Below are 13,480 nucleotides of genomic sequence, written 5' to 3'. Positions count from 1 at the left end.
TTAGTAGCTGAGTTTCTGGTCCCAACTATGATTGCTAAACAAGAACTATTTTGTTTTTTGCTTTGTTAGTTTTCCATAAAGTTGCTGGGGGAAAAAAATCCCATTATTATACAACTTTTCAGTACTATCTTTTCAGTACTATCAAAATATTAAATATATAGGCTTTCATATTAGGTAGATTAATATATATCCCAAAGTAATACATGATGTGTTCACAGGGACTTATTTTTAGGTATGACTTCTGTGGGGTCCTTGGTGCTCTCTGAACTTGGTTATTATTGATAAAATTGTGTGGATGGCCATTTGTTGGAAGATGTTTTATAGATGATCTGTTTCCTTTTTCTGATGTTCAAGGTTGCTGATGAGGATATCCAAAAAGAGTAGTGTGTTGTTTTCTTCCTACCTAGTACATTTTACTCCTTTGAAGATATTGTTGATGGTTTGATGTATGTTTTCTAGCTGGTCCTTTTTTATTATGACAAACGTATTATCAGATCCATAGTTTGGGTGGCATGCAGAGAATTGCTATAGATTCCAGGCATTGTGTTACGGTCTCTGCTGTTAATCCTCAGATCAACCGTGAACTACAAATATTCTCTTTTATTGGTATCTTTTCATATCTATTGAGGAATTTAAATTTTGCAATTAAATACAGATTGATAAGAATAATTTCTAGCTTAATGTTCAGACAGGAGTATGAACAGTTTTGAATTTATATATGTTTATAAATGTTTGAATTTATATATGTATAAATATAAAATAAAATATAAATTGTTGCAAATGGTCATTGAAAAAAAATTGAAAATATATTTTCCAAGAAAATATGACTAGAAGGTACTGTATATCAAAGCAGGAAATATGCAAGAAAGTGTACAATTGCAAATGTGTGAATAAACAAGATAGACGAGGCTTATGAACTGCACAGTTTTAGATGAAATAGCAAGCACAAAAGATTAATTTGCTCATCACTAAAGATGAAAGGAATAGTTATTTTTAGGCTAGCCCTAAGACAAACAAAATTGATTGGCAAATTTAACCTAGCTCTCAGAATGCTATGGTTTGAACACTGACTCTTTCCAATATCAAAAGACATGAGACAAAATTAACCCATTAATGAAGTACTCACAATTTATCTGATTATATGTACAGTTGGAGGTTTAGTCAATCAGCTGTTTCAATGGGGTAACAAGGAAAATCATAACATGGACTTTTATTTATAATCAGATGCATACCAGAAATACACAAAAGTATAGATCTTGTTTACCACATATGAAAGTTCGCCAGAAGCATATTCATCTTTCAAGAGGGAGACATTTTCTTCATTGATTGCTCCATTTTAGCAGAAGTCAGATAAGTGCAGTTTTTCCATGCTTCAAAAATATATTTCCATGAAAAAAAATACTTAAAATGTACATTATAACGGTAAGAACATGCCTCATCTCCTACAAATGTACAAAAGTGCACCTGATAGAAAACTGTGTTCCATAATGCTTAGATCTCTAAACATGTATAGGAAGACCATGTATCAGTTCATATAAGTGGGTGAAAAGAGTAAAATGTTATTTGAATTCAGGCTTAAAAAAAAAGAATTAAATGGTCTGTAAGAAGAAAGCAAAAGCTACATTTACATAAACCATTATGTGAAACTTCTAAAAACCCAATTTTCACTTTATTTTATTGTGGGGGAATGCTTGTGAGAGATTATTATATAAGATACCCCCCACCAAAAAAAAATCAATTCTGGATTTACAATAAGAAAAACACTAAAATAGTAGTCTCTCTTTTCAGTGGAGCTTACTATTTTTTTGAAAGGATTGGGTTTTTTAAGGCATCTGAGATGTGAGTTTATAACCCATACAAAGCAATTCTGTTCAACTCACTGGATTAAAACAGATTCTGTTTTGGTTAAAACAGAAACCAAATGGATATTTTGCTGGAATATACTGCTGCATTTGGATATTGGAAAATTATACAATTATTTCAAAACTGTATCATTCTTTTAGTGAATTATATTTCCTAGTCTTTTCTCAAGCCAATTTTATAACTAAGGTGCATCAACAACTGAAATGCGTTTACTAATTTATTTGGAATTAAACACTATTGGATTCATTGCAGGGGTGAAATGCTCCCAGTTCAGACTGGATCGCCCGATCCGGTAGTGATCATGACTGGTAGTTCGGAAAACCGGTAGCAATTGTGGTGTGAGGCTCCGCCCACTGGCCCATCTGTCATTACTTTCTGGTTAAAACCAGGAAGTGTTCCTGGTTAAAACCAGGAAGTGTTCCTGGTTAAAACCAGGAAGTGTTTTGTACCCTCTGCGCAGGGTACAAAAGGTTTTGCACATGCGCAGAGGATATGTGTGCGCATGTGACACGCGCAGACGCGTGACCACTTCTGAACTGGTAAGAAAGGTGAGTAGATTTCACCCCTAATTCATTGGCATTTGTTTATTTATTTATTTATTTTATTTATTTATTCGATTTTTATACCGCCCTTTTCCCGAAGGACTCAGGGCGGTGTACAGCCAAAAATAAAAAACAGACAATACAATATACAATTTAAAATACAAATTAAAAAACTTATTTTATAATTGGCCTAAAAAAAACTTTAAAATATATAAAACTAAAACCCCATTAAAATTAATAATAGAAAATTTAAAATCGATAAAATTTAAGCCAGCCCCGCGTGAATAAAAAGATGTGTCTTCAGTTCGCGGCGGAAGGTCCGAAGGTCAGGTATTTGGTGTAAACCCGGGGAAAGCTCGTTCCAGAGTGTGGGAGCCCCCACAGAGAAGGACCTTCCCCTGGGGGCCGCCAGCCGACATTGCTTTGCGGACGGCACCCTGAGAAGTCCCTCTCAGTGAGAGCGTACGGGTTAGTGGGAGGCATGCGGTAACAGCAGGCGGTCCCATAAGTACCCTGGCCCTAAGCCATGGAGCGCTTTAAAGGTAGTAACCAAAACCTTAAAGTGCACTCAAAAGGCCACAGGTAGCCAGTGCAGTCTGCGCAGGAGCGGTGTTACGTGGGAGCTAAGCGTAGCTCCCTCTATCACCCGCGCAGCTGCATTCTGGACTAACTGAAGCCTCCGAGTGCACCTCAAGGGGAGCCCCATGTAGAGAGCATTAGGATAATCCAAGCGAGAGGTAACGAGCGCATGAGTGACTGTGCACAAGGCATCCCGATCAAGGAAGGGGCGTAACTGCCGAACCAGGTGAACCTGGTGGAAGGCCCTCCTGGAGACAGCCATCAAATGATCTTCAAACGACAGCCGTTCATCCAGGAGGACACCTAAGTTGCGCACCCTATCCTTTGGGGCCAGTAACTCGCCTCCAACAGTCAGCTGCGGCTGCAGCTGACTGAATCGGGGTGCCGGCATCCACAGCCACTCCGTCTTGGAGGGATTAAGCTTGAGCCTGTTTCTCCCCATCCAGACCCATACGGCTTCCAAACACCGGGACAGCACTTCAACAGCTTCATTGGGGTGGCCCGGGGTGGAAAAGTACAGCTGGGTGTCATCAGCGTACAGCTGGTATCTCACCCCAAAGCCACTGATGATCTCACCCAGCGGCTTCATATAGATGTTGAACAGAAGGGGCGAGAGGATCGACCCCTGAGGCACCCCACAAGTGAGTCACCTCGTGTCCGACCTCTGCCCCCCTGTCAACACCGTCTGCGACCGGTCAGAGAGATAGGAGGAGAACCACCGATACACGGTGCCTCCCACTCCCAATCCCCCCAACCGGCGCAGCAAGATACCATGGTCGATGGTATCAAAAGCCGCTGAGAGGTCTAATAGGACCAGGGCAGAGGAGTAACCCCTGTCCCTGGCCCTCCAGAGATCATCCACCAATGCGACCAAATGAATTTTCAATACCTTGTGACCATTTATGTAACTGTTGATTGCATTTTTAAAAACTTGTTAGCTGCAATACAAGCAGTCTTCCATTAATAATGGTCATGGGGTGTGGAATTTCCATTGCTAAATGTCCTAAAGTGCAATATCACATGACAGCATCATTTAGTGGTAGAAATCCTGGCACTCCCCAGCTGGTTGTTAAGGAAGTCCTTGATGGTCGTAAGCAGTCTGGAAGGCAGGTAGATGTCTGCTGCTGGGTGGAGGAGGTGCACATGTTGCCAGTGAGATGCAGCACAGGCATGGCGAGGATTGCTGCAGGTTGAGTGAAATGTGAACAACTTACTGGAACGACCTTGAGCTTTCCTTCCAGCTTCCCCACTGACTTTACATTTGGGAAACCAGCGAGAAAGGGTTGCAACTAAAGTATACATGACTGTGTGATGCTATAACTGGTATAAGCCTGAGCTGGTTAACAAGTGCCCAGATCATAATCATGTGGTTGTGGGGATGCTGAGATGGCCAAAACTTTGAGAATTGCTCTTATGTGCTCCTGGGCTCAGCACCATCATACCTTTGAAGAATTGCTGAATGAGTGGTTGTTACACAAGGACTATTTATAATTCTTACAATAATAGGTACTCACCATTTAATTTGGGGCTTGGTGTTCCCAGAGCAGGTCTAGGGTCTTTCACCAAAATTTTAGAGCCAGCTGTTGATAAAAGTAAGAACAAATAGATTGCTTAAATTCAGAGCATTCATAATAACATTAAACCATTGTGACACAGAACCTTTTAATATTTATTAAACACAGTATTGGCTAAGATACTCAAAAGACAAATATCAGTGCAACTAATGCCACAAAGATATTTGAAGTTTCTTTGTACTGCATATGAAAAGAATTCAGATTAATAGAATGTACTATAATAATGACCCTACAAAAATGATAACACAATTCTTTTGATCATTATGAATCATGATTACATTAGTAGGGTATGAAATCAAAATTTGATTTTTAAAGTGCCACATCTAAACTGCTCTTTCTAAGTATCACAATTCTTTTGTAGCTATTCTGTGCATTACTCTTGTTCCCTTTGAGATCTGTTTGTATAATTTAGATTGTTCAGTGTTTCAGATTCCATTTGGCATAGAGGCTTTGAACCTAAAGCATTAACTGCTTTTAATCAGATATGTTTTTATCTGTAAATCACCAGAATCATTCAAATGAAATGGGCAGTGTCGAGATGTGCTAAATAAATAAAAATTAATTATACAACTGTCAGTCTCATGAGGCAAGGCTACATTAATAGATTTTTTTGCAAGTCTGAAAGAACATTTCCTCCCCTTTCTTACATGGTTCAAAACATTATGGAGGTTCCCTTCAAAACTGCTTGTCCTACCCACATTCCTTCTGTGGGCTAATTTGCCTTTTAGAATAGAACAGAATAGAATTTTTCTGTCCATTCCTTTAGTTGCAGGAATGGACTCCCAAATACAATCACAACAACCCTAAAATGTTGTTCAGATGATTTGCTAAAATGCGTAAAGCTAAACTGAATGCACATTAAGTCTACCTGTAGTAGAAAGAATCAATCCTATGAACTCTGTCTGGAATTCTGGGCTGCTTCTATGATTACAGTTAGTTGGAAACAGATTTACAGAATTGTTCAAATTGTAAACTGCATGTATCTATAAATGCTATTTCACACAAATATATTTTTTTTGCATAATAATGTGAATGTTTTTCCAACAATAGAGACACTTTATTTTAATCTGTGATGACCAGGGATAGATGGGGAAGAAAATCTGATTAAAGCTTTTCTTCATTTATTTATTTTGCTCTTAAGAAGACAGCATATTAGGACCAAAGAGTCACAGAGATTTGAGCCTTCAAGATTAGATGGTGAACTTTCTATTGAGTCCCAGTCTGGAAGAAATATTTAAATTAGATATACCTCCATGAGGAGGAGGAGGAGGGGGAGGAGGGGGAGGAGGGGGAGGAGAAGAAGAACTACTGCCAGGAAGTAAGACGGTAGGTAGGTCCAAATGTTTAATATAGTTCAAATATCCATTTTAAGATTTTACACATGCTTCCAATGCTTTAACAAACTAATAAGAAACTTTAACATTAATATTAATGCATAATAAATTAGTGTTTGCTTCTGAGAATCAGATCAGATTTTTGTGAGCATGTGTGGAATGTTCATCTATATTCATATAGATTTCTACAGATTTCAGAAAAGAAATGGATATATGATATTTTTTAAAAAAGCCTTCACAGTTTAAAGGCTGACCAAACAGCTGTAACATACATCCTTGCTATGTTTTAGATCAGGGGTCTCCAACCTTATCAACTTTAAGATTTGTAGATTTCAACTCCCAGAGTTCTGGAAGTTGAAGTCCACAAGTCTTAAAGTTGACAAGGTTGGAGACCCCTGTTTTAGATGGTGGTGAGAAAGATAAAGGTAATTTCTTTTATATCACCAGCAAAGTCACTTTTCTGTAAAATCTATTCATCAGCAACAAAAAAAGTCAGAGGAACATACTACTTTCCCCTTCCACTCTCATGACTTTTCCATTCGGAAATAACAGCCTTTTGTGTCTTTTCTGTTGTGTTAAAAATCTGGAGCAGATTCATATTCCTCAGTGCTAATGTATGAAGAAAAAGGCACCCGTGGAGTTTGTCTTCACAACTTCCTCCCAAGTGTCTGTAGGCATAAATGAACTGAAATTCTGCAAACCAGAATTAAACACATCCAATAACCTGGGTAGTTGGAAAGGATAATAATAATATTTAAAAGGTGACAAGAAAAGAAAATGATAAAACTTTCATGAGTGAGGTATATAATCTATGCCAATGTTCTTCCTGTGCCATCTGAGAAATCTCAGACTGCCCAAGGAGCTGCTGATACAGTTCTACAAAGAAATTATTGAGTCTGTCATTTGTACCTCTAGAACTGTCTGGTTTGACACAGCAACCAAACAAGACGGATACAGACTTCATCGTATAGTTAGGATTGCAGAAAAAAACAACTGCAACCAGCCTCTGTACTGCACGAGTCAGTAAGAGGGCTGTGAAAATATCTACAGACCCCTTATATCCTGGACATAAACTGTTTCAACTTCTTCCTTCAAGGTAACATCATAGTGCCGTGATGATGAATCTATGGCACGCATGCCCAAAGTGGCACACAGAGCCATGTTGCCTGGCATACGCAGCATTGCCTGTTCCTCTTCTGGGTTTCATGCATGCGCAACAACCAGCTGGCCTTTTTGCATGGAGCAGTGCTGGAAACTGGAAGAGCTGGTTTTTCATTTTCCTGCGTAAGCATGTGTGCTGGCCAGTTGATCGTCATGCGTGCATGCGTGCATGTGCGCCAGAAACCCAGAACAGTAGCTGGCTGAAACCAGAAGTTCAGTAGCTTAAACTGGAAGTTCATTTTCAGGCACGTGCATGCAGCTGGGCAGCTCCTCTTCCGGGTTGTGGCCCAGATGCACGAGCGTTTGTGCGCTCCCTTTTCGGCACTCAGTTTTTCCCCCCATGGTACCACTCTGCTAAACAACTAATTACCACAATACTGTCCTATGCCCTGGGATGTCAAATCACCTAGCAGGGCTGTATTAGCTATTATCCTTATCATCTTTCCTATTACCTATTCCCTTAGTTTCTTATGACTATAACTTTCTTGTTTGTGTCTCATGATTTATGCTGATTGTTTTTATTTAGTATCCTATTATGAATTATGTTGCTTATTTAGTATCTAAATTATTTAGTTTCTATCTAATGATTCATGATTATATTTTATGATTAAGATCATGAGTTATCACTTGTTGCTTATATGTACAGTACTCTGAGATCTTATGCACTAGAGATAAAGGAAAGATGTGGACTACATTACCTTCACAGAAAGGAACCTTCCCTGTCCATGTACCATCAGATCTACAGACTCTGTGTTCTGATCCTCCTGCTAGAAAGAATCCAGGTTGGCATGTATATATCAAGGTATAACCGAGGGATGGAAGATCCATTCCTGCAACATTTGTGTGAGCTGGAGATTCGGGCTGCTTACAGCTGTGAGCTACAATAAAAATGTGCAATTCATGTTATACATGACACGCAATGGCATATCCTTCAACTACAAGTAATGATCATTGCTCAAATTGCTCTAAAATGTGTGAGAAGGTCTTTAATAACTCCACACTTTTATTAACTCCTCAATTTATGTCAAACCATGCCTGGGAGCGGTTAAATACTGTGGTTGCGTTGACAGTAGAGAAAGTGGATTAGATCCCATACGTTCCTCATATATTTGAATACTAGAGACAATGTGGAAGATGAAGAGCATATCACTCATTTTAACTGAGAAATCTTTGCACCAGGTTTATCATGAATTACATAGCCTGGACATTTACAATAATTGTAAATGTTTATGCTTGATAGTGCTGTATGTGCTTAAATAGAATAAATATATAACACTTCATGCACATTCAGAAAAGAAAGAATAATGTCAGAATCCAACCCATGGAGTTTCACTTTAACACTAGTATTTCTGAATGATTTAGAATCTCTATACTAGAGTTATAATCATTGGTTTAAAATAAAGGATGGACTCTCACCAATATAAGTCTCCATCATTCCTTTTTCAATATCAGAAAAGGTTTAAATTGGGGGGGGGAGAAAAGGTAGTTTTTCTACAATAAAACTGCTCAATATTTCACACTTTTTGATAGACTACAAATAGATCAATCTGATCTGTAAAGAAAGATGGATGAATATTTTCAAATACAGTTAGGTCCTCCTTAATTACCATAAAATGTTTGGGTCCATTTCAGCATTGGTGACTTTGAACTGCTTCCACAGTGTAAATTGTGGCAGTTCTGTATTAAAATTCATTAATTGTAATTGAATCCACATTTGACCTTAATAGAATAGAATTTAGAATAGAATTTTTATTGGCCAAGTGTGATTGTACACACAAGGAATTTGTCTTGGTGCATATGCTCTCAGTGTAAATAGTGAAACATTCCCAAAACATGGGAAAGGGGGACTCCAGAAACACACAAAGAGGACTCTATGGGGTGATGTGAAAGTCCAGGTTGAAAGCTTAAGGACTGTTAAGACTGCTAGATAAGTAAGAGTCTTGATGTAACTGTTTTAAATATATGCATTATGTGACAGTATGTGGTTGATTTTATGTGGGTTAGGAAGCTAAGCAGAGTTCCATAGGGAACTACTTTGATAAGATAATATCAAGGAATCCCAGGCTGCAGGCTGATTCTCTTCTGTACAGATTAGTGAATACATTAATGTGGGGTCTATAGTATCCTTTGGACTTGGTGGTTTTCTTGAAGACATTTCACTTATGCTAGCACTGATGATGTTACCTACTTTGGTAATGAAATGTCTTCAAGGTCAAAGAGCACCAAGAACCCCACAGTTCAACCCTGAGCTACAAATATTCTCTTCTGTCAGAAAATATTAATGTTTGTTTTTACTTTTTTTAACATTTGTTCACCCTGTCTCAATACCAGTTTACAACTTTTAAAAAAAAACTAGCACAAAATCAGCATTTAAATTGGTGTTTTCTTAATACAGTTAGCCTTTTTTCATTCTTTTCCATTAAAACACATATTTTCTGTAAACTATCTCCTCATATATAAACCTATAAATATTTAGTTTGTTTGGAGAATGGCAGCACAAATAAGATACTATTTTTATTTCTTCTTTGGATACTGATTTGAGGCATGTCAGTCTCAATTTGCATCACAAATTCTGTATCTGACTCTTCTCTCTGTTCTTGACTTACCAATGCATTCAGGTTGAATCCCACTCCATGTAAGATCAGGAAGGCAAGTTCGAGTTGTAGACCCTTGAAGCAGGTAGCCTTTTCTACAGTGAAACTGCACAATATTGCCTACCTATTGAAAGATTAAAAGTAGATCAATTGGATTAGTGATCAACTCAACACAGAGAGATCACAGACACATCCCTCTCTGCACACATTCACAAATCTAGCCAATGTAAGGTATTTTTAAACACTAGTTGCTACACTAAAAGGTCTATGAACAACCCTAGGTACAAGAGGAGGAAAACCAACTTTTTCTTAATCACTCGTAGATATTTGTTATTAAGATTGCATCAAGATGTGCTCCTTATTTTCATAGACATTTTGTTGTTTCTTCCACTTTTAATACAGTAAGAAAATTCAATAAAGGTTTATGGTGAGGATGAAAAGAAGTTGAGTCTATCATAAGAAATGCACAAAATGGCCAATGGCTCATCTTCACTATCTTAATTTTTATCCCACCATTATATTTACAATGTGCCCAGCTCATAAACATTTTAAAAGCATCAACTGGCGTGGCAGCTTCCCCAGTACCTGGATGAAGCTGTCTATCTAGACCCGTTCCAGTCTGGCTTCCGGTCCGGGTATAGCACGGAGACAGCTTTGGTCGCGTTGGTGGATGACCTCTGGAGGGCCAGGGATAGGGGTTGTTCCTCTGCCCTGGTCCTGTTAGATCTCTCATCGGCTTTTGATACCATCGACCATGGTATCCTGCTGCACCGGTTGGAGAGTTTGGGAGTGGGAGGCACCGTTTACCGGTGGTTCTCCTCCTATCTCTCCGACCGGTCGCAGACGGTGTTGACAGGAGGGCAGAGATCGACCGCGAGGTGCCTTACTTGTGGGGTGACTCAGGGGTCGATTCTCTCGCCTCTCCTGTTCAATATCTATATGAAGCCATTGTGCGAGGTCATCAGTGGCTTCGGGGTGAGTTACCAGCTGTACGCTGATGACACTCAGCTGTACTTTTCCACCCCGGGCCACCCCAATGAAGCTGTCGAAGTGCTGTCCCGTTGCCTGGAAGCCGTACGGGTCTGGATGGGGAGAAACAGACTCAGACTCAATCCATCCAAGACGGAGTGGCTGTGGATGCCGGCACCCCGGTACAGTCAGCTGCAACCGCGGCTGACTGTTGGGGGCGAGTCACTGGCCCCAACAGAAAGGGTATGCAACTTGGGCGTTCTCCTGGATGGACGGCTGTCGTTTGAAGACCAGCTGGCGGCCGTCTCCAGGAGAGCCTTCTACCAGGTTCGCCTGGTTCGCCAGTTGTGCCCCTTTCTTGACCGGGATGCCTTATGCACGGTCACTCATGCTCTCATCACTTCTCGTCTGGATTATTGCAATGCTCTCTACATGGGGCTACCCCTGAAGTGCACTCGGAGACTCCAGTTAGTCCAGAATGCAGCTGTGCGGGTGATTGAGGAAGCTTCACATTGCTCCCGGGTAACACCACTCCTGCGCAGTTTGCACTGGCTACCTGTGGTCTTTCGGGTGCGCTTCAAGGTGCTGGTTACCACCTTTAAAGCACTCCATGGCTTAGGGCCCGGGTACTTACGGGACCACCTGCTGTTACCTTATGCCTCCCACTGACCCGTACGCTCTCACAGAGAGGGTCTTCTCAGGGTGCCGTCTGCCAAGCAATGTCGGCTGGCGGCCCTCAGGGGAAGGTCCTTCTCTGTGGGGGCTCCTACCCTCTGGAACGAACTTCCCCCTGGTTTGCGCCAAATATCTGACCTTCGGACCTTTTGCCGTGAATTGAAAACTTATTTGTTTACCCAAGCGGGACTGGCTTGATTTTTAAATTTTTAAATTTTTGAATTTTTAATAATTTTTTTGGGGTATTTTAGTATCGGTCAATTTGATGGTTTTAATTCGGCCATTTATTGAATAAGTATTTTAATTGCTATTTTAATTTTGTATATTTAATTGTTTTAATCTTGGCTGTACACCGCCCTGAGTCCTTCGGGAGAAGGGGGGTATAAAAATTTAAATAAACAATAAACAAACAAACTGGTTCCTAATGGGTACATGCAAACACACAAGAGTTAGGTTCTGGATCATGGCAATGACTGTGATAAAGGGTCAGTAGCTCCTTTCATACAATAAGTCACTTTATATTGGTGACGCGTCATTTGTTTCACTGATGTCATTGCTAAGAAGACAAAACTTCTCTCACAAATACAAATTGACTTCTTCAGGCAGCTGAGAATCATAAATACCTCCTCCATTATACAAGTGAATTTTGTCCTTGTGTTTTTTATTGGCCATTGACTTGATTTTACATAATTTTAATTTTTGTTTATTAATTACAGTTTACTATTTTTATTGCACGCTTGGTGAATCCATATTATGTTACAACCTATGAGTTGCAACAATAAAATGCAACTAAATTGAAGTGACCTCTTGAGGCATTTGGACTTAATGATCAACTAGGGCTACACATGAATGAATTCCATGTAATAAATTTACAGCAATGGTAATTTCTTTATTATTTGAGTTCTTCAAACTTATTTTTATTCGGGATGTACTTTTTATAGCTACACAAACTCATTTCCCTGTACTATCAATATTATTCTTTTTACAAACATTAAATTCACTAGAAAAAGGTAGCTTTCATCTCCATACCGAGGTTCATATAAAACATGATAAAACTGACCCAGAGGCTACTACAAATACAATGGATCTATTTTTATTTCTAAATTCAGATTGCGCCTGGGAACCTTTCAGAATTAATACATACATAAATGCTGAATTGACATTCATGTGAACATGCCACAAAATAAACTACAAAGAAGTAGAGTTTAATCATTTGCATGTATGACAGATTCTCTGAATAAATTCCTGTTATTTCAGCTACACCCAATAATGGTTCTATAAACAGCTTTCATGTGTTACCAGCAACATTTCTGCACATATATCTCAAGTCTCAGAATTCACTTCAGGAAAACAATCTCCTTCTAAAGCTTGCAGGTGGAGTTGGCAAAAGTCCTTTATTTTGCCTTTACAAAATGAATGCAGCTGTTTGGGAAAGGTTTATGATATCATAACAAAGCAGTAGACATGGAGAAGACATGAAATGTAATAGCTGCAATTTGATACCATCTTATTTATTTCTCACAGATCAGATTGGGGGAAAAAAACTAGTAACCTAGCATGGTTATAGATAAAGATAATAATTTTACTAGTATTAACTATAGTACAACAACTTCTTCCTCACCACATCTCTGACATCAATACAATTGAACGAGTCCAGAAATATTTCACAAGAAGCGCTCTCCATTCCTCTGAAAACAACAAAATACCTTATCCCACCAGACTTGAAATCCTAGGCTTAGAAAACTTGGAACTCCGTCGCCTTCGACAAGACCTAAGTTTAACTCATAGAATCATCTATTGTAATGTCCTTCCTGTTAAAGACTACTTCAGCTTTAACTGCAATAATACAAGAGCAACCAACAGATTTAAACTTAATGTCAACCGCTTTAATCTAGATTGCAGAAAATATGACTTCTGTAACAGAATCATCAGTGCTTGGAACACTTTACCTGACTCTGTGGTCTCTTCCCATAATCCTAAAAGCTTTAACCAAAAACTTTCTACTATTGACCTCACCCCATTCCTAAGAGGACCATAAGGGGCGTGCATAAGCGCACAAACGTGCCTACCGTTCCTGTCCTATTGTTTTTCTTTTCTTCTTCCTATATATATATAGATGCTTATACCTCCTAATATTTACTCATATATATGTTTATATATTATAAAATCCTTTTATATGATGTTGTGAC

At 39.1% G+C, this 13,480-nt stretch overlaps 1 protein-coding gene across 1 annotated transcript in view; it reads right to left on the bottom strand.

Moving 5' to 3' along the window:
* Positions 1-13,480, bottom strand: part of CSMD3 (CUB and Sushi multiple domains 3) — a 782,898-nt gene that overhangs the window by 45,970 nt on the left and 723,448 nt on the right. Inside the window, exons 64-66 of the mRNA XM_058175006.1 lie at positions 9,660-9,771; positions 7,752-7,931; positions 4,499-4,564 (exon numbers count right to left, since the gene is read on the bottom strand). Coding sequence (XP_058030989.1) covers positions 4,499-4,564; positions 7,752-7,931; positions 9,660-9,771 — 358 coding nt within the window. The remainder of the gene's footprint in view (positions 1-4,498; positions 4,565-7,751; positions 7,932-9,659; positions 9,772-13,480) is intronic.

This window comes from Ahaetulla prasina, chromosome 3, assembly GCF_028640845.1.
Source record: "Ahaetulla prasina isolate Xishuangbanna chromosome 3, ASM2864084v1, whole genome shotgun sequence".
NCBI lineage: Eukaryota > Metazoa > Chordata > Lepidosauria > Squamata > Colubridae > Ahaetulla > Ahaetulla prasina.
Note: the sequence above shows the minus strand (reverse complement) of the source record. Positions and strands in the feature narration are given on the sequence as shown.